Source organism: Drosophila eugracilis, unplaced genomic scaffold, assembly GCF_018153835.1.
Source record: "Drosophila eugracilis isolate 14026-0451.02 unplaced genomic scaffold, ASM1815383v1 contig_1104, whole genome shotgun sequence".
In the NCBI taxonomy this organism is placed as follows: Eukaryota; Metazoa; Arthropoda; class Insecta; order Diptera; family Drosophilidae; genus Drosophila; species Drosophila eugracilis.
The window spans coordinates 838176-864809 of NW_024571881.1; the positions used below are offsets into that span (position 1 = coordinate 838176).

A 26634-nucleotide genomic window follows, 5' to 3' on the forward strand; every position below is an offset into this window, starting at 1 on the left:
AAGAATCGGGCAAAGGAAAAGCATGAAAAATGATTTCAAATAAACATTTTTGGAACGCAGGGAAAATAGTAAACATTTTTATTTCTATCTGTACTCAGTGGCCAAAAATGATTTGGTAAAGAGGAAACACAGGGACTAAAATAAGCTAACGAAATAAATGAAAATTGCTTGCAACAAGTAATTGCAATTTGGAGCGTCTTGGCAGACATCCTCCTCGACTGGGGCAGCCTCACCCACCTCCCTCCTTCGCTTCGTAGACCAAAAAAAAAACATCCATTAGCTTAATTTACCTTTTAAAATTGTTTTCATTCTCGGCATATCTCTTGCCATTCGTTCGTTTTATTTTTAATTGCAGAAACATATTTTTGGAAAATTCGCTTAGCCACATAGAATGGTGCTGCCTTTCTAGTTGGGTTTTTCTTTCAATTAGTTTTCCTCTTTTTAGGCGGGGGGCGTCCGCTGACGCAATTATCAATTGTTTCCAGCTAACAATAATTACGTTTTCTTAAATATTTTTAGTTTTCCCTACTACTTGGCAACTGTGATAAGCTTTTTGACCTTAATTGCTGCAAAATAATGCCAAAAAAAATGAAGAAAATAAACAGAGAAATTGATCGATATCAAGGTTATTGTTTCTTTCACTTTTGTTATGGCTTAGTTGGCGCGATAACTGATGGATCAAAGGGGTTTAGCATTCAATAACTCTTATCACTTTCCCCTGAGGAATTGCATTTTTATAGCTTCTTTTACGACTGACTTGGCTGATATGGCCAAGAGCCTTCTTAGAATTACTTAAGAGTTCTTTATATTTGTATATATATATAAAGGTAAAGATATAGCCGCATTCCTAGATTACCCTTATGAGTGGAACTTCCTGAAAATTATGATAGATTCAATTACTTGATATATTTATTGCTAGTGATATAATTTTTAGCCTTATCTTGCCTTCTTCTTCTTTTGCCCAAAGCACACACATCGATCTTCATAATCTCTTTAAATGAAATTGAAATTTTATTTTGTTGGTTTCCTTTTTTTCTAGTCATTTGTCATATAAAGAGACTTCTTTTGTCAGCGGCTTTTGTTGCACAAACAATTGGTAGTCCCTTGGATATTGACAGTCTGCAGATATATGTAGTTTTATCAATAAATATTATTTTTACGATAACTCAAATCGCAGGAGTTGCAAAACCTAAAAACTCAGAGACTTTTTGGGGGGAAATTATGGTGTTATTGGCAGTTTATTTTCCAATTTGGGGTTTTTGTTTATAAAAAGTTTCTTTAAACAAGAGATTATTGGGGGGGAAACTTAAGTTATCAAAGGAGATAACCATAGACTTGTTGTTTATTTTCCAACTTGCTCATCTTTCCAAGACTCTATCAACTTGAATGCTTCTCAGAACTAAAGAGAGGGACCGTATCCAATCTCAATTATTGCTGAATTGCTCTACTTTGGATCCTTCCATCAAGCTTTTCATATAGAAAATACTTCCATGAGAGGGAGATGGTGGATATATATGTATATAAAAAATTGATTAGTTTATAACGAAGGCAAATTGAGCTTTAATTTGTTTTGAGTGGGTCTGAGTAAGCCACGGCCCCATGTGCGTGACTATAGTTGGAGCTCACTTTGTATATAAGGTCATTGTGTGGGTAGTGGGTGGTGGTTGCCGTTGTGGTTGTTGTAAATATGGTCAAGCTGAGTCAGGTCAAAGCAACAATTTGTTGGCCATTAAGCTAAAGATTGCACAGGGAGTGCAAGTCGGGGCATAAGTTAAGAGGTAGAGAGAGAGAGAGAGAGTGGCGATTAAATATTTAAAGGCTAAGCCGTATATAGCACAAACTGAAGGGTAGTTACCCTTAAGCTAAGACTTACTAGCTGAGGGTTAATGAATAGGTAAACTTAACTAGGAAGAGAATGAAAGGGTTAATTATGAATGAGATTTCTGATCTAAAAATTAAAAACGAAATGTTATAGTTTCCCAATTTTTGATAGATAAATTTCCATATTTTTAAACGTTTTTCTTCGCCACCTTTCTGAGGTGATAAAATCTGTATTTTTCCCATCAATCACTGAGTATCACCCTCAATAATTTCAGCAAATTGTAGAAAGGCAAACTTCTAGCCATTATATTAGTTTTCTAATGCTTTGGCTTGATTTGTTTTTTGCTTTTGGCCTGCTCTGCAATTAGTTTGGCTTGCATTCGGTTGACATTTTGCCTGGCCCACCCCTATCTACCCCCTCGATCTGCCTCTGCCTTTGCCTTTTGCCATATCTCGTGCATTCGCTTTTGTCAAATGACATTTCTATTTCTTCTAGTAACTCATACATAGAAAATCAAAGATGTATATATATATACCTATACCCATACCTATATAGACGTGTGTTGCCAGGGGGGAAAGACACCCTCAGGCCCCTCCCCCTGCTTCCTGTACATAGAGTCTGCCACTAATGTGGCGTACGTTTTTTGGCCAACACTTTATCAAGATGGCAGACGCCTTGGCTCTTGGCCAGAAGTGCACACAAAACTACAACTAAAACGGCTAAAAGGCAAGGGATACGATAGCAGGGCGGGGGGAGGGTTTGTGACAGAGAGGGTTAAGGAGAACACCTTGAGGGAGTTTTGTTATTCCGAAAGAGACGAGTCAAATGCTCAACGCAATTATCAGAATGAAATTTTAGCCCATCAAAATTTCAACGAAATTTTCCAAACCTTCTTTGCCTTCCTTCCTCTCTCTCTGCTTCTTGCCCAAAGAAAATAGAAAAAGGAAAACTCAGATGAGTCATTCGCTTTTATATCCCATTTTCTATTTGATTTCTTTTCCTTGGCCTTTGTTAACAGATTTGTTTTCCTTTTTGGAATTTATTTATCTTGGCGCAATTTTTCATCGCAGAAGCAATAGATGACTCTTAAGACTTTTTGTCAACCCCAAACCTCTCACACACACCCCCCACCGGAAAATGGGCGACAACATGTGCCATTTGTCTTAACCTTCAAGAGCATTTAGACGTCATTCATCTCTCATAATTTCTCGTTCGCTTTTCTTTGAGTTTTCGGTTTTCTGCTTTTTGTCTATAAAGGTTGGTGTTTTTCCAACGTTAGAAAAGGGAATTCCTTATTTAAACGGGGTAAATATGTTTGTTTTTTATACTTTTTGTCTAATTTTACTCTTAGCAGGGAGCTAAAAAACTTTTTGGGGTGGCGACCATAAAACTTTTCTGACTGCCGTCCGTCAAGGACGTTTGATAAGATTGAAAGAGCAGCGGAAGTTGAGACATTCTGCTGGCCCCCTGAAAATGTACGAGTACTTAATTTGTATGCTTTTTTTGGGCAGAAAATATAAGTTTTTGGGGAAGGAAATAATAAATGTTTTTAGTGGGTTGCCTAAAACAGGAAGTTCTCTGGAAATTTAGAAGGGAATTTCTAGTTTAAATTCCTAAAAAAAAAACACTTAAGCAGGCAAGTTAAAGTTAAAATTTCATTGCAAAATTAAGCTGTCTAAAAATCTTTAAGTTTTTAACTTAAAACCCAAAACACATTGAACTGAAACTTGCTGAGCTGCTCATAAATCACTTTAAGTGGAAAATCTTAAATCTCTTTAGAGGCGGCAACGTCAAAACTGCAAATTCTACAGAATTTCACAGCAAAATAAAAACACACAACTTTAAGCTAATTGTGTTCAGATATTGTATATATATATTGTTATAGTTTTACATTTCAGAAGATAGACATCATTGAACTAGAACTTAGCTGGCTGATTTCATAAATTACCGCCGAGTGACGCAGTTCGAGCGGAAAATGTCCCTGACTAATTTTTCTATATTCCTTAACTTAATCCGCCATCAAAAATATATGTCAACGTAAATAAATTCCACAGAATATATATACAAAAATAAAACCACAAAAAATTATGCATACTCGAAAATGAAATAATAAAAAATCCAAAACAAATATTAGGTAAATAAAGGCAAATAAATTTTAGAAACAAATAAAAAAAAATTTCTTCCAAACTGCAATAAAGTGTGAAAATTTGTTGTTTTATTGTCTTGATTACAGTCATCAGGCAGCAGAAGGCAGGCACAAGCTGATTACACCATATATAAACAGAGTATATATACAGATATATATATATATATATATATACAGATATAGCGATTTGGACATTATACAATAACAGGAGAACACCGCCTCCTGGCATGGGGCCAATAAATTGGGCCGGGAAAATGAAAATGAACAATAAACACGGCCGGAGATGAGATGAGAACAATAAAGGTTGATCTGGCGAACGAGGTGTTGCACTCTATAGAAAGTGACTAGTGACTAGACTGATTTAAATCCAAAATAAAGAAAAGAACATTTTCCCTGGACACTTTTATGGCCAATCAATTTCGTGAAAGATAATCACTTTGCCTCCAAACAAAGTTTCTCAGTAATTTATTAGATTTTCCACTTACCCAGCTAGTACTTCGTATTACCTTATCCATGGGATATGTTGGAGGATCGTAAATAAACCTCGATTCGAGTGGCCATCGATAGGTGTGGCGTCTCGTCTGGTTTTCCAGCTTATCATTTATCAGTTTTTTTCTTTCGATTTTTCGATTTTTAACTTAAGTCTCGGCTATAAAGCATATTTTATGTGGGTCATATATAATTAAAGTGATGGATAGGGATTTTGACATAATCAGAGAGGGTTAATTTATGGCCAGATTGGATTAAGCAGAGAGAGAAATTGGGGGTTAATTACCTTAGAAATCGAATTATTAAATCAAATTAAAAGCTTTTCCTATAGATTGCCAGTCATAAAACCAACTTGATGATGTATTTCACGCTAATATCTTGGGGAAACACGCCTTTAGATCATCGCCATGACACTTAGTATTTGAGTTTACATCATCATCATCACCATCGAGCTTGACTTACATTGTTCTTATAATAGTCGACTGTCGGTTTTGACACCTCGATATATGTAATATTTGCCCAGTCAGGCCCGTTTGCTTATCTCATTGTATGCCCGGCCGGCGCTGGGGGAATTCAGCCCGACTTGATGACTACTTTGTCTATTTACCCTATCCGCCAGATTAAAGTGTCACGAGTTTTCCACTATGTTCGCTGCTCTCTACTCTCTCGCCCATCTGCCCGCCACATCCATCCACCAGTCTATCATCGTCTTTCATCGCCTTTGGCCTCTCATCTCCCTGGTTTCTCGTTGTCAATTTGCGTTTATTAGATGAACACGGCAGAAAGCGAGGCCCTAGCTATGGTTACAACCTGGTGTGGGTCAGGTGGTTGAGCGAGGGCTAGCTCCACCTAGGTGCAGAGAGAGAAAATTTTGGAAAATATTTTTTTTTAAATTTATTAAGTGGTAGAAAAAGATGAAGTAGATTTATTTATATTTTTGGCAAGCTAATAAATATCTTTCCTAAAGCATCAAAAATGTTATAAATTCAACCAAAAAAAAAGATAATCCCATTTTTATGACAGAGAAAAAGATTTGGCATGGAATGCAAAAAATAAAATACTTCAAACTGCAATAAATATAAATTAATAAATTATGAAATTTTATAATAAATGCAATTTTTGCATATAAAAAATAATATTTAAACTTAAAGTCTAAAAGTAAATTTAATCTTAAATCTTAAAAAACATAATTTTATATAATTTACCTTCAATTTACATTTAAAAAAGTTTTTAAATCATAAAACATTGATATTACTTCGCTACCATTAAACACCTTTTAAAAACACTTCTTAAACTCAAAACATAGATGGCGCTTTTCTCCCAGTGCTGACCAGTTGGGGTTTTGGTAAGATGTCTTGGGTCACAGCAGACGGTCTCATATGTATGTGGAGACGCGAACCTCGGCACTTGAGCGCACCTAGTCGTGCTCAACTATTTCACTGGTGTTTTCTTAGACCCAGAACCAAGTGCCCAAGCCCCCCTCTCAGCCTACACCTAAGATACCCCCCTCACGTCATGGCCACACATGCTTTTTATTCAATTAACACGCCGAAAAGAGGCGAACTGAGAGACATGCATTAATTTAAGCCAACAACAGTAGCAACACAACGAGCCGAGGCAGCTGCCAAAAAATTGACTTAATTTGTTGAGCAAACAAAGGGAGGAGGAACAAGAAAAAAGAAAAGAAGGGAAAACATCACAAGGGGGGTGGACAGAAAGGGGTTAAGTGGATGGAAAGGGGGTAGGATTCTAATCAAATAGCAATCGACATATTCCGTTTATTAGCTGAGCAAAGAAACAAGAAACTTTTACTTTTTTTTTTTGCTCCGGCTGAGTGAAAAAATAATGTAAATTGCCATGATGTTAAACCTTGATGATGGGTGCTTGGGGAAATGGGGGAAAATTGGGTTTAAGGAGGGGAGAAGTTTAAAATGGAGAAGAACAGGGGTTAAAACTTTAGACTTTAAGGAAGAGACAATGTTTCTTTAAGCTCTTAATTCATTAAGGAAAGTTTTAATAGGTTTTCCTTTACTAACTCATAAACTTAATCACAGAAAAATTGAACCTAATTCTTTAAGCATACTTCCGGACGGATGGACCACAGGCCGGACATTGACTAAGTGCCAGTTTCTGTTAGAGAGGCAGACTTCTGGGCAAAGTTCTGCAGCTGCAGGGCAGCCCTCGGGTACAGTATATCAAAATGTGAGATGCAAACGCATTCGGCAAGTGGCCACTGTAAAAAAACAAGCAGAAAAGAAGACGAAATCGCAAATTGAAAGAGCTGCAAAAAAATGAAAAGAAAATTTGCATAAGAGACTGTGAAACGGTTTGCATTTGATGAAAGTCGATTCATGGCTGGTCACAAGGAGGGGGCGGCGGGCGGAAATGGGCAGCCAAGGGGTGTTTAGTAGTGTGTGTGTGTGTGTGTGCCCCACTCAATTCATTGAAAGACAAAAAAAAAACAGAAGAAAAAGAAAAAGGAAATACTGACAGACGGAAAACTGCAAACAAAAAACACTTAAAGTAGCAACGAGAACAGCGACAATGTAGGACCCAGAATAAAAGAGGGTTGCGAAAAAATAAAAAATAATAAAAAACAAAAAGGAAAACTGTAAAATGAAAATGCCACCCCCAAGTATCCCTTTCCGAAACCACCCACATTGCCATCAGTCTGCCTGGTGTCGCTTCATGGTTTGCTTCATTAAAATTTGGTTTTCATTTCAATTAAGTTGCGGTTTGGTTGGCCGGAAAATGGCAGGAAAATCAAAGCAATTGTTGGCTTTGCCAATAAAAGGAATGGGAAAAAAATACCAATAGCGGTTGTCCGTGGAAAGTGTTGGAAGCGTAAAGTGCAAGGAAATTTATTTTAATTTAACAATTAAAGACAAATTAAAGGCCTGTAAACTACGGTTAAACTGGGCCAAATTGGATGATTTAAGAACCCACAGCTTTTTGACCAATTTGCCGGCCAATTTATTTTGTAGTTAACCAATTTATTTAAAGATTTTCCTATGGATTTATGGGCCAACAACGAGCTGAGCTATAGGTATTATTATAAGGAAAAACACACATTTCGCTGCTGGCCAAATGGCAAGCCAACCACCCACTCGTAGTAAATACAATACACCTGCCTTAAGTTAACGAAAACAAAAACTGAAAATGAGAAAAAAAATCTTAAAGGCAAGCGGAAAACTGCTGCTGTCTGATGGATGTGGACGAATATGTTTTGTAGAATTTTTCGGAAATTCCTGGCAAATGGAATAGAAAATTCAATTTTTGGCCTTTGATCAAGAAGATGAAAATTGCATTTGCCGCTGCGGGCGATGTGTGGTGGCTCGGGGGCAGATTTATTACTATGAAATGTTGCATATGGCTAGCCAACAGGGCGTATGAGGTATGTGCATCCGTCTAATGATCTGCCAAATGTGGCCACCAAATGCGAATTGTTTGCTCGCTTAATGAGCCAACAAAAGTGCACAATAAAAACATTTTTGCCCACAGCTAAATCAATAAAAAATATTGCTATTCACATTTTTATTTTTCTCACTCTTAAATGGTTTCTCAATTGCCGCTATGGCGGCGGCGGTCGCATTTTCTTAATTACTTGGAAAAGTGTCAAAAAATGCAGACGAAACGAATGCGAACAGCAATGGTTTTTAAGTTTTCAAGATTAGATCGGGTAATGGTTGAGACATTTTTGACAAATGCATTTAATGTTTCCATTGATTGCCAGTTGCTTTGGGCATTCTCATTTTTCCTTGCCTTTTTCCTTTGGTTTTTCCTCTTCGAACATGAGTGGAAACCTGTTTTTCCTTGATTAAATCGTGGCACTTTTCTATTTCCCTTCTGGGTGAATAATTTTTAACATTTAATTGTTCTCTTAAATGCCAAAATTTCATAAATTACCCCACTGCCTGGTTTTAATTACTCAAAATGGCTTAATGCCTAAAAATTTTTCATCAAATTGTGATTTTAATTAAATAAATTTCTTTCTTTTCGTCTCTTTGCAGGTGAGTCAGGTCTATGAAAAATTTTAATTGTTTGTTTATAAGACGAGGAAATGGTGAGTATAAATATGGGAAATTTTAAAAGGAAGTCTAAAAATTAGAAAATATTTTGGCAAACAGAAAAAGTAAAATAAAAATGTGGATAAATTAATTATTAGCAAGAAAAGGCAGTAATTAGCTGTCAAATTAAAGTATAAAGTAAACAAATTCTCTATAAAATGTTTAAATAAACTCTATTACTTAAAAAAACTTACCCTAGTTATAAAATTTTCTAACAATTTCCTAATCTAAACCCTTTTTTCAATGCCGCCCCAATAAACAGCCGAAAAAAAAACATTTCGTTTCCACTTTCAACTTTATATGCTAACCGACAGCTTAGTTAATTAACACTCGTCGGCAATTACAAAAAAATAAAAAAAAATTTGCTTTGGCAGCCAGCAATAACAACAACAACAATAAAGAGCTCAATTAACGCCACTCAGGGGCAGCGAGGGGTTAAGCGGCAGATGGGTTGTGCATGCAAACAACATTTTTGTGTTTTTTACTAGTTCGAAGTAGTTTTCATGTGAACGACAATTTGAAAACCCGGGGTTGCATCATTTCTGACAACAAAGGGTTAATTTTCCATTACGAGCTTATTGAGAGCGAAACGCAGGAAACTGTCATTGAGTAGGTTTTTCCAAAAACAAAAAACAAAAAAAAAAGTATATTTAAATATGAAAACTATATTTTTAGTTTATTTTTTGGGCTGGGTAAGTTGGGCGAAAGGCGACACGCGTGGAGAATGCCTTTGATTTCATTTTTTGGCTTCTAAGCAATGTTTTACACATTTAGAACTGTCAGAAGACAAAGTGTCTAGGAATTCTGGCTAGCACAAGAAACTAAATGAAATGGAAACTCTGTTTAAATATAAATCTGCGTGTGTGTGTGTGTGTATTTGTGGAGATTAAAAACATTTTGTTAGTTAAATTATTGAATTTTGAGCATTGGCCAGCAGCTGCTGCTGTTTTTTCTTTCCCCACACAAATCGCATTTCCCAATTCTGTTCGAAAATTTAATTTCATTTCAGGTTTCGTTGTAGCGGCGCCATCTATTGCTGGCAACTTGCAACTGTCAACCATTGACATTTTCTGAATGAAAAAAAAGTTATAAATAAACAAAAGTCGAGAGAGGCGGCGTTTTTTTTTTGTTTTTTGGGCACAAAAAAGCAATTTTAATTCACGCTGCCGAAAAAATGTTTTCACTCTAGTTCTTTCAGCTTTGTTGGCAGTTTTTTGGGGTAATTTTGTGGGGGAAGGGACAATGGGTTGGGGGTTTTTATAATTATGTTAATAATTATGTTAATATCGGAACAAATTGGTCATATTAACGAAATCAGCAGACAATAAATCGTTAATGTCTGTTCTGGTTTATAGACTTTGTTTAAAAATTACTAAAAAAAAATGTTTGGTATAGCAATTCGTTCTAATTTTAATCTTGACCTTATTTTTTTTAAATTTTGAACTATAAAAATAGTATATAAAAAACACAAAATTATTAGGAGAAACTTAAAAATAATATTTTATTGTTTCTCATTTTTTAAGCTCTCTAAAAATGTTAGATAAATGTCAGTCAGAAAATATCCTCAAATTAAAAAATATTTCTTTTATTTAAAACTCATGACATTAAAGTTTATTTTATTTATTTATGTTTTTAGAATTTTTACCCAAAAGCACTTTTTTCTTATATTATTTTAAACCAAAAAGTAACTTACTTGCCCCACTGTGCAGCTAAAGCTTCTGCGCCCTCTGGCGGTTGCTTGGGTGAAACCATAACAGAAAGCTGACAAAAGCTTCGACTTAACACTCTCGAATTCCGCTCTCTTTGAAGCAACAGAGAGAGAGAGAGAGAGAGAGAGAGAGAGAGAGAGAGAGAGAGAGCTTAAACTTGTTTTTATTGCTGAAGGCAGCTTGTCTGGCAATTTCCCCCATCCGCCCACCCAACACCGCCCCCAATTCCACCCAACCCCCCTCAGAGTGCTCAAACATTGGAACTCATCAGCGGACGCAAGACCGTTGGCTGAAACACGTGCGCCGAGTCGTTTATTAAACGACTGCCCCCTTGCCCCCTCTTTCTCTGGAAAAAAACCCTTTTAAAAATCGCTCATACGCAGCGTTGGCGATTAATTAGAATTCAAGTTACTGCCTTAGTAGTTTGTACCTTACCCTACGACAACAATCACGATCGAAATCGAAAATTCCGTGTTTGCTGACGAATTTGTTATTATTTTGCGCCCTCCTTTTTTTCCCGCGGGGTCACATGTTTGGCCAGGCGACGATGTCAGCGCTGCATTGCAATTTTCCTTTTCGCTTCTCTTTTTGGGCTACTCGAATTTCCAGTCCAAAGTGCCAGGTGATAAGGCTGAGAGTAGGAGAAGGGGGGTTGGTTCTTTCCCTGACCACCCCACTCCGCTTTGACTTTAATTACGTAAATCAATTTCCGTCTGCTGAACTTCAACTTTGCACCTGATTCCCTTGCTGAAAAAAGTGTCTGCTCGTAGATATGGAATTTCAGTTTTATTGTCTGGTCAGCGGGCAGGTAAACCAACCTGTTGGCCAAGTTTCTTACTGATAAGCCGCCCGCAATATAATTTTTATTTCTTATTTCTTAACTTGTTCTATAAAACCGTAAAAGTTTCGACAAGATATGGCGCATGTTGGGTTTTTAGCATTTCTAGCTAATGAATGAAAGCTTAGAGATTTGATATTAAAATGCTAAGTTGATTAGGGAAAATGTGGCGTGGTTGAGACCTTGAAAGGGGTGGATATCTTTTGGATGAAAAAACTGTAAGAAAAGAGAAGATCTAGCTTATTTGTGATGACTGTAATGATTGGTCAATTAATTCAGATAATATTTATGAAACTATTTAGCAGATCAATCTGTCTTTAAGATTGTTATTTCCATTAATTAGTTCCAGTCGAGTTTTTAATTACAAGAATACGTTTTAATTATATAGATGAAGTGCTATTTGTTTTTCATTAAGACTAAGGAACTTTGACTTAAGCTGAATATTTAATAATTTATATATTTTTTATTTAAATTCTTCCCAAAACTACCATCACTCATCCCTCTAGCTAACTATAATTGATTAATATCACCCAGGCACTTGCCCTGATTTAGTCTAACAATCTTATTTAGTTTAGAATATAATTTTCACTCTCCAAACTCGTTGTGACTGCTTTATCTGGGTCAACTGATTGCAGGCGGGCCCTTAATAAGCCAGTTATGCTGTCGTTAAAACGTTTAAACATTTCCAGCATTTCTAAATAATTATTTAGCAAAATGTTAATTTACGAGCTGCTGCACTAAACACGTGTATAATGACTCGAACGTCGCCAGCCCAGAGACCCATAAACCTCGCCTCTCCAGCGGTTCCATTAAACACCTCTAAGGGCACCTGGAACCAGTACCAACCAGACGGTTTCCATGCAAACACAGCAAATCACAGAATGTTTAATTAAGTTTTGATTTGTTGAGTCTTGTCTTGGTATTAGTGGCTCAATTCTGCGGCGACATTTGTTGGGCAAAAACGGCACAAAAATTTCCATAATTTGTTTTCCGTTTGTCGCAAGGAAATTCTATATTAAATGGGAACTTATATATATTCATATTTATTTATTTTTAGTTTTATTGCACTTAAATTTTAAGTAAACAAAAATATATATTATATAGGCTTGTGATTATTATTTTGTAGTATCAATTCTAGTTTGAAAAAAGATTGCAATCATTGCTAGATTTTAATAGGTTTATTGCTGACAAAACACTGGGAAAATATTTACTTAAATTGGCCTCTAAAAATTAATAACTTTTTGGAAAAAAAGAATGATTAAGTTATTTTATGTAAACTTTGGCCAAACCTTAAGCTACAAAGGCAAGATTAAGCAAGGGTTTGTAAAATAAAAAATCTTTTTAATGCTTCTACATCTTTTTCATCCCCTTCAAGGCAATGTCCTCCCCATATTAGATTTTATTTGATAAAATAATAAGAAAAAATAAATAAATTTCTTATTAATATTTCATATATAAAAACATAAAACCATTATTTTTATTACACTTTTTTCTCTCAATGCCAGCTCAAAAAATTGCAACAATTATTTTGTTTACTTTCTGTTTCTGTTTCTGCTTTTTTGTTTTCTGCTCCCGCCGCTTCCGATATTTATTCTGCACAATTTGCTTTATTTTCTTTATTTGCACATCTATGCAGTGTATGTTTTTCCCTGTTTCTGTTTTTTATTTTCCTTGTTTTTTTTTTTGTTCTTCAAATGCAAAATAAAGCCTTGCAAGTGTGTATGTGACTCATTGATCAGACACACGGGGGGCAGGGAGGTGTGTATGGGCGATGCTTTAAATTGCTATTTATAAACCAGCAAGAGCTTCGTCTTCGACTCAGTTGGGTATTTTGTTTGGGGCGAATTCTCCCGCTCTCAGGGCTCATTCATCCGTCCGAAGCGCCACAGTGCGGTCTTTTAATATGTACATGTGAGCTTGTGTGTGTGTGTGTGTGTGTCTGTGTGAGGGTTGCAAGTGTGAGTGAGACACTAGTAGGCACACACATACACACACACACACACTAGCAACCAGAGAGACCGGTGCACGTGGTAGCTAAACGTGATAATACAAAATACAACAACAGACAACAAAACAAACAGAAAACCTGACAACGTCGCCGCCTCTGCCAGCTACGCTGCCAACGTCATTCTCTCTGCCACTGCCAACGTTGGCAGATTTTCCCGGATTGGTTCCCTTTACTCGTTTTTCCCAGCATATAAGCCTGGCCAATGGCAAACCTCTGCCGCACATCCTTTCGCCATTGGAGCACGAAGTGAACTTCGTTTTTTGGTCTGTCACGAAGTTTTGCAACTTGACTTGTTGCTTTCTTCCGTTGTTCTTCCTAAAAATAGTCACTTTGCAATATGGGGCGTATACTTGATATTCCCTAAATTGTCTCGCCTGGGCAAAACAGGTGACCAAAGCACGCTTTTCCACATGATCCATGGCTATTGACAATTCATGGGGCATTAGGGGTGACTAGGTTTTATGGAAATATTAAAAGATGTTTTCTTTGACAGGGTAAAAGGTTGGAAAAGAGGGGGAGAAATGCAAAGTTTTTGGGGTGGAAAATTGCCAAGGTATTCTTAGAGTTTCTTAGGATTTGTTTAACAAAAAGGAAACCTTTTGAAATTGAAGATTGGTTACTATAAATTGTAAATAACATATCCAGAAAAAAAGTAAAAATAAATATATTCTTTGGTGATCTAAAAATGAAAATGAAATTAATTTTTGGCCAGCATTTTACCATTATAAAGCTTAAAACATGCCAACCTTACGATTTATATAATAATTTCTCAGATTAATCCACTTAAACAAGCTTAAAGAAATGCTTGAAAACCTGAATCATAGATTAAAAATCGACCTCTGATCACCTACACAGAAATAGTTTCAATGTCATGAACATCTCGGGATTAACGGGAATGCAATAGAAAAGTTCTAAGAAAATGTACCGGACCTAGGCCAACATCAAAACAATTATTATAATCATTAAAACCTGAATTAAGCCCCTTGAATAGTTTGTATGTTTTTATTCGAAAACTTCTAAGAACAAGCGGCGACCTACGCCAATACTTTATCGAGTTTCGAATGAATGCAGATTAAGTATACGCTCCGTTGCAGCTACTGCGTCGTGCCTTTGGGTTTAACCAGTGGGTGAAGCACTCAGTAGCTTCCCCACTACTTTTGCTCGGAGAGAGATCTGCTTACTCGAAATGACGCAGCGTTAATTAGTTGATGGAACAAAAAGCGATCCTGTGAAGCAGCACATTACGCATACGTCACGTGTTGCAGACGCATCTGTGCCGAATTAACCGAATATTGGCACGGCAATTGGCCACGCACTCCAGCTGATATGGTATAGTATTGGCCAATATATATGTGACAGTTACTGATGGGGGGGGGCGAGATATAGCCGTCTATTGCGAAGCAACTGGAAACTTTCGTATCTCTATCTGATGGCTACCCTATCTATATGTGTATCTGTGTCTGCGCCTATCTGTATCTTTGAGTGCGCTTGCCGTTCAACGTGCACTTCTCTCTCGCACTCTCAATTAATTTGCGTCTGTGTAAGTGGCCGGTGTGTCCGCAACACGTGCTTAGAACTGTGCTAGACAGTGGGCTTTGGGTCATATTGAAATCCGCGTGACTTGGCCGCAGCAGCGCTGCTCACGACGACGTCGCTGCCCTCTGCCTGGAAAGTATATACAAATAAATAAATATAGCTAAGCTTAAAAATATAGCAGTGTTAGGTTATTTTTATGTAAATAATGTAAGGAAATATGAAGAAAAATTGTACAAATATTTAATATTAAAAGTAAAAAACAGTTTTTGACATTTTTGGTATTTCAAAAAAATATTTTTAAATATTTTTATAAAATTTTTAAGTCATACAATAAAGACAAAAGTTTAATCTTTCTAGATTTACAATACCTAACAAAGTCATAAATAATTTTAGTTCATTTTTAAGTTCACTTTTTATGCCTTTTTCTTCCTGACTCGTCTTTCCAATCACCTCTCTCAGTAAACCCTAAACCACCACTATTATCTTGACCCCTGCTGTATGTAAAAATATTCTTTTTTCTACATATACAAATATTTTGCGGTACTAACATTTAATACAAAAAAAAAATATGGAAAAACCTGAAAAACAATTATCAAAGTGGGAGAGGGAGAGCTGTTTTTCGGACCTCCGCCCTTTACGTAAGCTGACTTACTTGCAGAAAATTGCAATTTAAGCTGGCTGAGAGAGAGACAGAGAGCGGTATTGGCGACTACGGCGTTGACTGCAGCGGCGACTGCAGCAGCAACGGCAGCGGCGGTGGCGGTGGCAGAGAAAAACCAGAGACGGACATTGAGACCGAGGAAATAACTCGGCCGGCATTCTGTCGCATCGCGTTCTCATGTGAAAATCGTCGCCGCTGGTCGTTCCGTGTTTTTCGCCACTCGAGCGGGAAAAACAAAAAAGATTTCCAAACAAATTAATTAAAATTGATTTTGATTTTGATTTAGATTTTTTCTAAGGAAATCATAGATAGTTCTGGAAAGCGAACTACACTTCAAGGAAATGATTTTTGTTTAAACAAATTTCAAGTGCAATCATTGTGAAATCAATCTGAAGTGCATGTGTGTGTCTGTGCCAATCAAATAATAACTATTATTATTAAAATAGTAAAAAAAAAGGAAATAAAAAAACGCGGAAAAAGAAAGAGAGAGAAAGATAGTAGCAGGCAGAGAGAGAGAGAGACACGGAGATCTCTCGAGAAACTCTGTCCAGCGGCGCCAAAGTTACGGATCCAATTTCAAACAGTTTAATTTATTTTTAATTTTTCTACAAAACAACCAAACTCAAGAAAGAAAAATACGAAACAAGCTAATAAAAATAAGAAAACCAAAATAAAAATAAAAAACGATCTCATTTCTAAGCAGCAACCAATTCTGAGAATAAGAAAAGGTATTCAAAAAAAAAAAGGCTGAGAGAGGAAAATAGTTAGAGTTATTCATCGGATAAAAGGATAATTCAATTGATTTGGCAAATAATAATTTATTTGTTTTGATTTATATATAGAAAATATTCCAAATTATTTTTTAAAAAAAAAGAAGAAATATTAAAAAAAAACACACATTAAGCCTTTGCCTCGGTTGATTCGATTTGCAGTTTTGATTTGGCAAAAATAAATATAAAAATCCTAAAAATTTATATAACAAAAATTGTTAGTAAAAAGAACTCTTAATTTTAATTACAAATTTCTATAGCGTCACAAAAATCTTATTATAGAAAATTAATTGAACTGAAAGAAAGCGCAAGACTATACAACATGTACAATGCCTTTTCTTATTCCTTATCATCATGATCATCAATAAGAATAATCAAATGCAAAACTAAAATAAAAATCATACAAAAATAGACGCAAACAAAGTGCATTCCCTGACCACACGAAAACAACCGTTTCCATTATCAGTCACTATCAAAATTGCTTTCCTATATATAGTAAACCCCATCACTGATTCACACTCTTAACATACTTTAACCCTCTACTATCACCTAATCATTAGCAACAACGAATTGGCTATCAATTGGCTGGCAAATAAAAAACTTCTAACAACGAAAACAAAAGAGTGCTTAAAACTAATCTGCGGTTTTTTCAAAACGAAAGCTCAATATTTTCAGATAACAAAATATTAACTTTTATTTCATAAGAAACAAAAACAAAAAACACAAAAACTTAAGTTAAATCAAGTCCAAAGACAATGCGCACAGCTTTTGGCCGTGGCCCAAAGTTTATACTGCTGACCAGCAAATTCAACCACGTTCAACACAAGGAGGTTGTCACCTAGAATCTGACGGAGAAACAGTGAAAATCCTTTACCAGTGATCAGGATTAACCAGTGAAAAACGAACCCAGTTAAGATAAACCAGTGATCATGTCGTCGGATACGAATTCGTGTACCAGTTTCTTTGCCCAGGAGCATGCCAATGCCACATTGTCGCAGTATTTCCAGCAACTCAACTCTCATGTTGCTGCTGCAGCGGCGGTCAACAGTGGTGGCAACAACAACAACAGCAACAACAACAACAACAATAGCAGCGGCAACAACAGCAGCAGCGGCAACAGCGATAGTGGTAATGATGGCAGCATGACAGGATCCTCGGGAACCATGGACAACCATCGCAGCAGTGTTAGCAGCAATGATTCCGGGAAAAGTAGTGCCGGAGGAGGCGGTGGGGCAGGTGCCACCAGCAACACTGGCGTGAATGCCTGGGCCATGCAGCAGCAACAGCAAACAGCAGCCTTGCACCACCAGCAACAACAACAACAACAGCAGCAGCAGCAACATCAACACCAGCAACACCAACAGCACATACAGCAGCAGCATCAGACCCACCAGCAGCATGTTGCCGCCGTCCTGCAGCAGCAACAGCACTCTCAGCATCACGCCCAGCAACAACATCATGGCCATACGCTGCACCAGCATCATACACACCAGCAACAACAACAGCAGCAGCAACAACAGCAGCAACAGCAACACCACCAGCAACAGCAGCAGCAACAACAGCAACATGCACAGCAGCAACATCATGCCGCCCAGCTGGCCCACACACTTTCATCGACCGCCGCTGCTGCCGGCAACAACAACGGCAACACCACCAACACACACTCCATTTTTGGCACCGGCAACTTCCACTACAAGACCAACAACTCGTGGACGCTGCCCACGCTGGCGTATCAGCGGATTTACCAGGAGAACTCCCATTACCAGCGCAACTCCTTCATGGAACCCCTCAGCAATGCCGCTGCAGCTGCAGCAGCTGCTGCTGCCAGTTGCAATGCTGCTGCTGTTGCAGCAGCCGCTGCCGTTGCAAGTGGCAATCAGGGTTCAGGGAATGGCAATGCAAGTGGTGGCAATAATAATCCTGCTGTGACGGGAACTGGTAATGGAAATGGTGGAAATCACGGACAGAATACCAACAACAACAACAATAACCATAGTGGAAATAGCAATAATAATAATAACAACAACAATAACAATAATAACAACAATGTATCCTCCGTGCAACATGTGGCAAATGCCGTGGCAGCAGCTGTGATCGCCAACGAGCATCACAACCATTTGAATAGCTTGAAGGCGAGGTTTCAGCCAGCCAGCTCAGGTGAGGTGAAAATGGTTAGGAAAAATGGGGGGGAGATTGGTGGGGAAATGTATAAAAAACGAAGGAATCTTATGAAAAAGGAAAATTAAATCTATTTTCTTAAAAATATACAAAAAAAAAGAGATGTTTACTTTAGATGGAAGGTGCTAGAAAAGCTATTTTTCAGCCATAAACTATAATTTACTCTGTCAAGATAAGGGTTTAGAGTATCACTGCAAGTGACTAATGCTTAGTAACAGGGAAAACTCACACAAAAGCAGTTTTGATCATTATTTTAATAATAACTTTACAAGTATAAAACATCTTTGAGAAATATATTTAAAACGAGCAACCTAACCTTTAATGTCAAAGCCATCAAAGTTTAGTTTTCTTTCACAAAGCTACCTTTCCACCCCACAAACTTTTCCATATTTCCATTATTAGTTTTAAAAATTAGTCAAAAAACATTCCACTAAATAAGTTTGTAACTTTCTACATACTTAAAGTACTTAAAAACACAATGGAAACCGAAAAGAACTGATAAAATGCATGACTAGTTCGGTGATTTTTCATGTTTTTTCCCACTTATATCCACTGATCTTGTATTAGAAAATGACTATTCCGTTGTTAATGTTCCGTTGATATATGTTCTGCCCTTAGTCTATAGAACGTCTATCTGCATCCCGCTGGGCTGATATCATCCGACGTCAGCGCGGCCGAGAACTTTGCGCATTTGCGAGCTTGTAAAGCGCAAAAGTCAAGAAAGCTTCCAGCGCACACGTGAGCTCAGCTGGGCTGGCAATATAGTATATATAGTACATATATGTATATATACTAATATAGCCTATATATACTGTACCCACTGACGTCAACATTATTCGAATTGAATAGGGAAATGGAAATGGAATTCAAACGTGTAGATACAAAAGTATCTTGGGACTGAGGGATCGTCAAGTTTATTGGTTCGCAGCCTACCGCAAGGGAATTTTCATTAATTTCAGGAAAAAGTTTTTCTTTTTTCTATAGTAACATACTACTGTTAAGTACTTATATATACTTATCTTACCAGTTTATAGTTTTTTTTAGTATTTATTTAACCGGAATTCTTCACATTTTGCATGGCAATTCGAACTGGAAAATTATTTCACAAGCCGTTAAATTTCACATTTATTATTAATCAAACGGACACATCTGTTTGGCATTTAGTTTGGCTTGGTCTAAAAGGGTTTCCATTTTTAGGAGTTTTCCTTTTTTTGGCCTTTCCTTTCACCTTTTTTTGATCTACTTTGAGAATGCATTTGGCACAAATCCTTTTGAAAATCGCGACTAAGCTGCCACCAATTTCCATTTCCTTTTTCCATTTATTTTTTGTTAACTGACCTCGGTTGGTCACCGTTGAGAAAATGCATTTGGTTTGATTAGATTTCGGAATTAGGCTGATGAGATTTTTATGGCAGATGATATGGAAATGCATATGGCAAATGAAATGTGGGTGGTCTTTCATCTCTGCCTCCCAATTGTTTTTGCTGGGGGCTGGTGAAATTTTTCGCCATTTTCGCTATTGAATATACTGGAAATGACCTTTTAAAGCCGGAATGTATAATAATTTGTATGAATTTTCGTTTTTTTTTTTATGAGTGTGGGAAGAGTGCGGGGGAAAGCTAAAATGGATAAATGTCAGTTGTCGCTGTGGGTGGGTACCCCATGCTAGGGAAATTTCCGCCACCCTTGACAAAGCCAAATAGTGCTCATTTCTAAATTAATTCTCATTTGATTTAATGGGTTTTGTAGTGAATAAATGAAATAATTTTTATATTTTTACTAGGTATTTTATATCAGTAATTTTAATCAAATTTATTTCTTTTTTCTACTTTCAGGTAAGCATCGAAAATCCTATTTTTGGACTGCACTTTCCCTTATTTGTGTTTGAAAATGTTTCTGTGTTTTGCTAAACATTTTGCTGGTAAGCTTTTGTCTTGTTTCATCGACTAACATTCATGATTTTGAGGAAATGAGGTAAAAGGGAAATGAAAATATTAAAAACAAAGATTTTTTGAACCTTTTTCAAGTCAAATTATAACTGAAAAAATGGTTTTTACAATTTATTAAGTTGGGTTTTAATTACTGAAAAATATTATATTTTTTAATGGGTAAGATATTTGTAAGAAAATGTTTAAAAAATCAAAAAACTTCCCATAAAACTTTAATTTTTAGGAAGTTTACCTTAAAAATTGATTTATTTCTAAAAAAAATTAAATTTCTATTTTAAAAATCTAAAAAAAAACCAACCTGAGCTTAGAAAATCTCACTCAATTAGACGAGCGCAAAGCTTTTGCGTTTTGACTCAAAACAAAGCTGCTGCCTCTGCTGGCAGCGGAAAATCTGCTTCCGCATTGACGCTGGCTTTGGCTGCGCAGCTCCCGCCAAGCGTGGCAGCAGCGACGCAAGCGTCAGCGGCGAACTTTGGCAGGCTGCGCGAAAGAAAGTAAACAGGCGGAATGCGCAAAAAAAAAAGCGAACGTGGAAGAGAAAGAGAGAAAGACGGGGGCTTTCATGCTTTCGGTTTCAAGTTTGGCTTTTATTCGTGTGTGTTTATTTTTTTTTTTTTTTGTTTTTTATCATTCGTTAGTTGGCTGTCTGTTTCGTCTCGCTTCCCCCTCAGCTTTTCACTCAGTTTCTCAGGCTGTTTCTCTGCTTCTCTGCTGTTGCTCTGCTTTGGCTGCGCTCAGCTGCGAAGCTGCGTTTCAGCGCGCGCGTTCACTCAACGTTCGCAGTCCGGCGGCACCGGTTCGGTTCACGGCTCTCTACCAAAAAACACAAAAATCTAAATAAAAACCAAATCAAATAAAAATATATAGCCAACCCCATCCAAATTCCGAAACAAAAAACAAACTACAAAAAAAAAAAAAACATCCCACTCACCCATACAAAAGCCGTCGAAAAATAAAAAGCCATAAAATAATACGTATACGACGCGTGTCTTCGTCTCTAGCCCAGCGCTTTCGAATTCGTGCGAACTTGTGAACTTTCGTTTCCTTTAACTAACGGTCTTTTGGCCAGGATCGAGGCTTGAGATTCCGTAAGAGCAGCCAAAACCATTTTGGATATAAAATGTATAGTGCAGTGCTTGAAATTTTATGATCTCCCACAAATTTGAGAAATTTAAGAGCAAAAGATCTTGAAAGTGAAATTCCTGAAAGGAAAATTAAGAATTTATAAAGAAATTCGCAATTCGTAAACATAAAAACATATAAATTTAGATATAAAATATTATAAAAGAAATAAATCAAAGGTGTTTATGAGTTTGCTAATGAAAATTAAGTTTAATAAACTTTGAATAAAATATATAAAAAATACAAAATTATCTATAATTTAAACAGAAAATCATTTAAAAGACTTAACAACTTTATAAAATAAATTATAAGAAGTCTAAAAACTTTTCTTGACATTTTTACAACTTCTCAAACAAATTTGCCTAAAATTACTAAAAAAGCTTTCAAGTTTAAATTTGTAGAAATTTTAATTAAAAACGTTTGTTAATTTACTGCTTTTTGAGTATTAACAAAAACTGTGAAATTTGTTAACTGTAAAGAATATTCTCATCTTGCAAAATTCGAAATTAAAAAGTTTGAAAAATTCAAAATAAAACTAAAAAATTCTAAAAATATTCCAAATTTCTTCTACCAAATCTTACCCGTCAATAAATACAAACAATAAAAACAAATTTTTAACCACAAACCAAACATTGACTCACTTAAAGAATAAAGAATAATAATTAATACTATAACTTGCCTGAACGTCAACCCGCAGCAGAAAAAAGGTGCTGCGATCGGGTTGAAAAACAGCAGAAACGCATAGCAAAAACATTTTGCTAGCTGTTTGGCTTTTTTTCTCTGTTTGTATTGCCGCTTCAAGGTCAAACTTTTCTCATTCAAAAGCGGCGGGCAGCAGCGAGAACTGAACCCCTTAACAAACGGGGCCCAGCCCCACACACAGATAAATAAAAATTAAAAAAAAAAAAATAAGAAAATAAAACAACGCTCAGTACGCGGAATAGTTGACAAGCGAATAATAATAGAAAAAGGCAAACAAAACAAACAATAGAAAAATTGCGAATGCAAAAAGTAAAACGGCGACAGAAACTGAGCCAAAGCCCTCGCCATATTCTGAGTGTAGAAAAGTGTAAGCTCGCTCTCGGGCTGTTAGTGTTGCTGCTGTGGGGGTGATCGCCACCAGCAATTAGAAACAGCAGCAGCAGTAACGTGCGATAAAAAGCTTTTCTCGGTTTTAAATTCCAATTTGTTGTTAATTAAGTCAACAGCCAGTGCCGAAGCAGCAATATGTTTGGGCCACACATGGCCAGCTAAGTGATACATGCAATAAATAACTCTCAATCGAGCAAGGAATTTAACAAATTGTGATCTCAGCAATGAGAATGGACTATCAAATGCCACCGCCAGCATTGGCGCTACAGCAGCAGCAGCAGCAACAGCAACAGCAGCAACATGGCCTGCAGCATCAGCAACTGCAGCTACTGCAGAATGTGCAACAACAGCAGCAGCAGCAGCAGCAGCAACAGCATCAACAGCAACAATTGCTGGGCAACATGGCGCAGACGGCGGCCTTGCCACCACTCAGCAGCTTGCCCCTGCAAGTGGTGCACAATCTGCCACATTTGCTGGCCGGCAACGGTGGCAACACGGGCAATGCCAACGGCAATACCAGCAATTCGAATCTCAATGTGGCCTGCAACAACAATCTGTTACGCAGCAACATGCAACACCAGCAGCAGCAGCAGCAACAACAGCAACAGCAATTGCTGAATAATCTCAGCAATGGCAATAATGTTGCCAATGGAACGTTGCCGCCGCCCACGCAATTGTTGCAGCATCATCTGCAACATTTGGCTCATGTGAATGTGAATGCAGCAGCGGCTGTGGTGGCTGTGGCAGCCAACAGCCTGCAGCAGCAACATGCCAATGGCAACAGCAACGGAACGGGCAACAGTGCCGGCAGCAACAACAATAATAATAATAATAATAATAATAATAATAATAACATTCTCAATCACAACAATCTCAATATCATAATCAATAACCATGCCTCCCTCAACAATAATAACAACAACAACAACAACAATCCAGCCACACCAAATGCCAATCTAACGGCAAGCAACAATGCCACGCCTACGGTTAATACCGCCTCGGCGGTGGCGCAACAACAGCAGGCGCATGAGAATAGTTTGGTTAATAGCCTAGTGGGTGTTATTAACAACAGCAACAACAATAATAGCAATAATAACAACAATAATACAAACAACAACAACAACAACAATAATAATAATAATGGAGGAGGCGCTGGCGATGACAACAATCGATGGACCCAGTTCCAGGTGCAACAATTGTGGAAGCAACACGCCAACTATTTGAATGGTATGGATCAGCCATTAGTTATTAAAGACAACAAGGAACTTGGTAATGGAAATAACGGTTAAGATAATGCAGGAAATAAGTTATGTATTGGAGAAAAAGGAATATTAGGTTTACTGTTAGAATTTCTAAAGAAAAGTTTAAGAGAAGAAATGTAACTAGAAAGGAATCTCTTCCAGGACATCATCATTTCTTCCTTGCTGAAGTATCTTAAACCTTAATTAAACTCATTGAATTATTTCTTAAAACACGTTCTAATCTAATCTCTTAATAGAGAGCCTCTAATTCCCCTGACAATCTACCCTTCAAAACGCTGATGTTGCCCTTCTTGACCTTCGTGGCTTTAAGTTTATTTCCTTGTCTCGTTAGCTGCATTTCCCCAAATTGATTGTATGCTTGGCTAATTTTTCTCACCCCAAAACGTGGCATGTGCAAGCCCCCCTGGCCAAAGTGACCCTGATGTAGTGTCAAAGTCAGCTTAAATCGATTAGAAAAAGGGGCACATGTTGCTGCTGCTGGAAAATTGAGGAGAAGGCTTATGACGAGTGACAGGAAGGGGATTTTTTATTTGAATTTTTTTTTATTTTTTTGGAGGCTGCTCTATGGGTTCCATGACATTTCCGCGTGGGGTAGGTTGGCTCGCTCGAGTATCTTAACTTTCAAACCTTTCGGACTCGCCGCCGACGACGTCTCTGACGGGGCATTTCACAATCACTTTTGCTTTCGACTTTAGGCCATGCTCTCGGCAAGGGCCAAAATACAGCAACAAGTTGTTCAGCGCGACATTTCCAGACAACTTTCGTTTCTGACTTTTGGGTGCTTTCCATATATATATATATAAATATATACATTTTTGGTATATATAAATATTCCAAGCTACATATTTTTTCGGTTTTATTATGATGTATTTAAAAGCCGACTGGCCCGGCCTTTTGGCTCTCGTCTCGTCTTTGGCCTTTTGTTTGTTATCACCCAAAGTTGATCTGCCAAAAAAAGTTTAGTAACAAAAGGGCAATTTTTGTTTTTTTTTTCTTTTTATGCTTGACATTGCTTGGCTTGCCTCTTCAGGGGCGGAGTGCTAACAATATCAAATTCATAAGCGGCTCTTTAGCTGCCGAAAAATGCGTTTTTACTTTCGTTGAACCAAACCAAACGCCGACGCCAGTCGTCAGCTGCTCTGCCGGCTTAGCAACATCACCAAAAATTAACTTTCACTTTTTCGGCAGTTTTTAAATTCATTTCTTTCTTTGCCTCTTTGGTAGTTTTTTTTTCTTCTTTTTTTTTTTGATATTTTTTAGTGGCCTGCTCGCTGTTGACTTTGTTGGCTCTTCTTGAAAATAAAACAGAGAAGAAAAAAGTTGAAGGGTTCCAGTTCAGGTCTAAAGAGTGGGAAATAAATATAATTTTATCTTAATCAGAAAATATATAATTTCGAAAGTTGGCAAAAAGCAATGTGGAGATAAATGAAGGTTGTTTATGGTTAAATATTTTAGTAATTTTGTAAATAGTTGGGAATGAGATTTGTTGCTATTTTTAGGAGTGAGAAAAAAGGGTTATAAAATTGTAATAAAAATACATAAATTATGGGTATTAAATATATTTTTATGCATTTTTTAATTTCCCCTTTCCCTTACTCAATACCATTATTCTTTCTTTTTCCAATCTTCTTGCACCCTCTTACGTTTCCCAACTTCTATCAGAGGAGGTGTCCAATTTCCATTGACTTGACCCGTTCGAATGCGCCTCAATCTGGCCATTCATGACTTCCTTTCGTTTGTATTATCGGCGCGGGAAGTGGCGCACCGTAAATGTGCCCCTGAGACATGCCAAAAGGCGAAAATCGAAGGGGAGGTTCAAAATGGGGCGCGGGCCTAGAAAAGCCCGTGGCGTCTCACACACTCACCCAGATAGGCGGCCTGCCAAAATGCAACGTATTACAGTTATTTCAATCAAAGTGCGCAGCACACACAGCAGCTACTCGTCTTGGCCAAACTCAAGATTGTTGCCAATTTTTCATTGCTGTTGTTGTTGATGAGTTTGTGGCCGACACTCACTCGCCAGTGGAAAATGAGTTGCGCAATCGCATAACGGTAAAACGTGCGAATTGCTGCCATGCTGCCATGCTGCCAGGTGAGAAACTTGAATCAGTGAAAGTGCCCGAAAGAGAGGCCTTAGCTTTGGCTTCGGCTTTGCCGTTGGCTTTTGCCTTGTATACGTACCACGAGGCGTATGAGCAATCTGTTCACACGTCGTCGTCGTGTTAGTTAGTTGAAAAAAAAAAAAATACAAGAAAAAAAGACCAGAAGCACTTTGATTGAATTTACTGTGTTTTGATTACGTTTTAGCCCAGCCACGCCTCCTCTTATTTTACTTTTTTTTTTGCTTTTTCCCGCCCCGGCAGCGTGCTCTGCATATTTGAGGCAATTTTATTTGGGTTTCGATGTCTCTGGTCGTTCGTGTTTCAGCCGCTTTATGGCATGAGTCTATAATTTGATAGAGCCAACACGATACGTATGATTATCGGTTTCGCTTCCTTATTTCTGCTAATTAACTGCTACGGCTGCTGTTACTGCTTTGGCCGCTTTGCTTTCTTCTACGAAACTGAAATTGGGCTAATGGGTTGAATGGAAAAACTATGCGGCAAATTGTGTCGCACCGCTGTCTGGTGGATTTTCACTTTCGCCGCCCGAGTCTCGGCCAATTAAACTATTGCAAAATCTTTGCACTGCTTGACTGTCTTTCATAATTTTCTATTAATTTCGTAATCGCAAAGAAAGCGGGCTCTGCCGTTAGGGAAATCGCATTTATGGCAGCTAGGTTTAGCTTGCTAAATTGTTGTCTGACGGAGATGGAAAAATTAAATTGCACAGTTGGAAAGATTTTAATTTTGATTGTGGAAAGCCTTTCGCTATCTTTCTGTTTTTGATTGAATCTTTTTGGTTGTTAACTTGGGAAATTGATGGGTTGCGAACTTGGTTAGAAAGTTCTGAAGATTTTAAAAAATATTTTTATAAACATTTGTT

At 37.3% G+C, this 26634-nt stretch overlaps 1 protein-coding gene across 16 annotated transcripts in view; it reads left to right on the forward strand.

The window, feature by feature from the left end:
• Positions 1–26634, forward strand: part of LOC108109787 (hepatic leukemia factor) — a 56318-nt gene that overhangs the window by 21083 nt on the left and 8601 nt on the right. For 2 of the 16 annotated variants that reach the window (XM_017218470.2, XM_017218468.2), the window contains exon 1: positions 14922–18203. The exons of 7 other annotated variants lie outside the window; for them this stretch is intronic. In XM_017218470.2, coding sequence (XP_017073959.1) covers positions 16976–18203 — 1228 coding nt within the window. In that variant the 5' untranslated portion in view covers positions 14922–16975. Of the gene's footprint in view, positions 1–14894; positions 18204–20059; positions 20355–20441; positions 23615–26634 lie in introns of those variants that run through there. 7 more of the 16 variants (XM_017218473.2, XM_017218471.2, XM_017218472.2 and 4 more) reach the window with 7 other exon arrangements.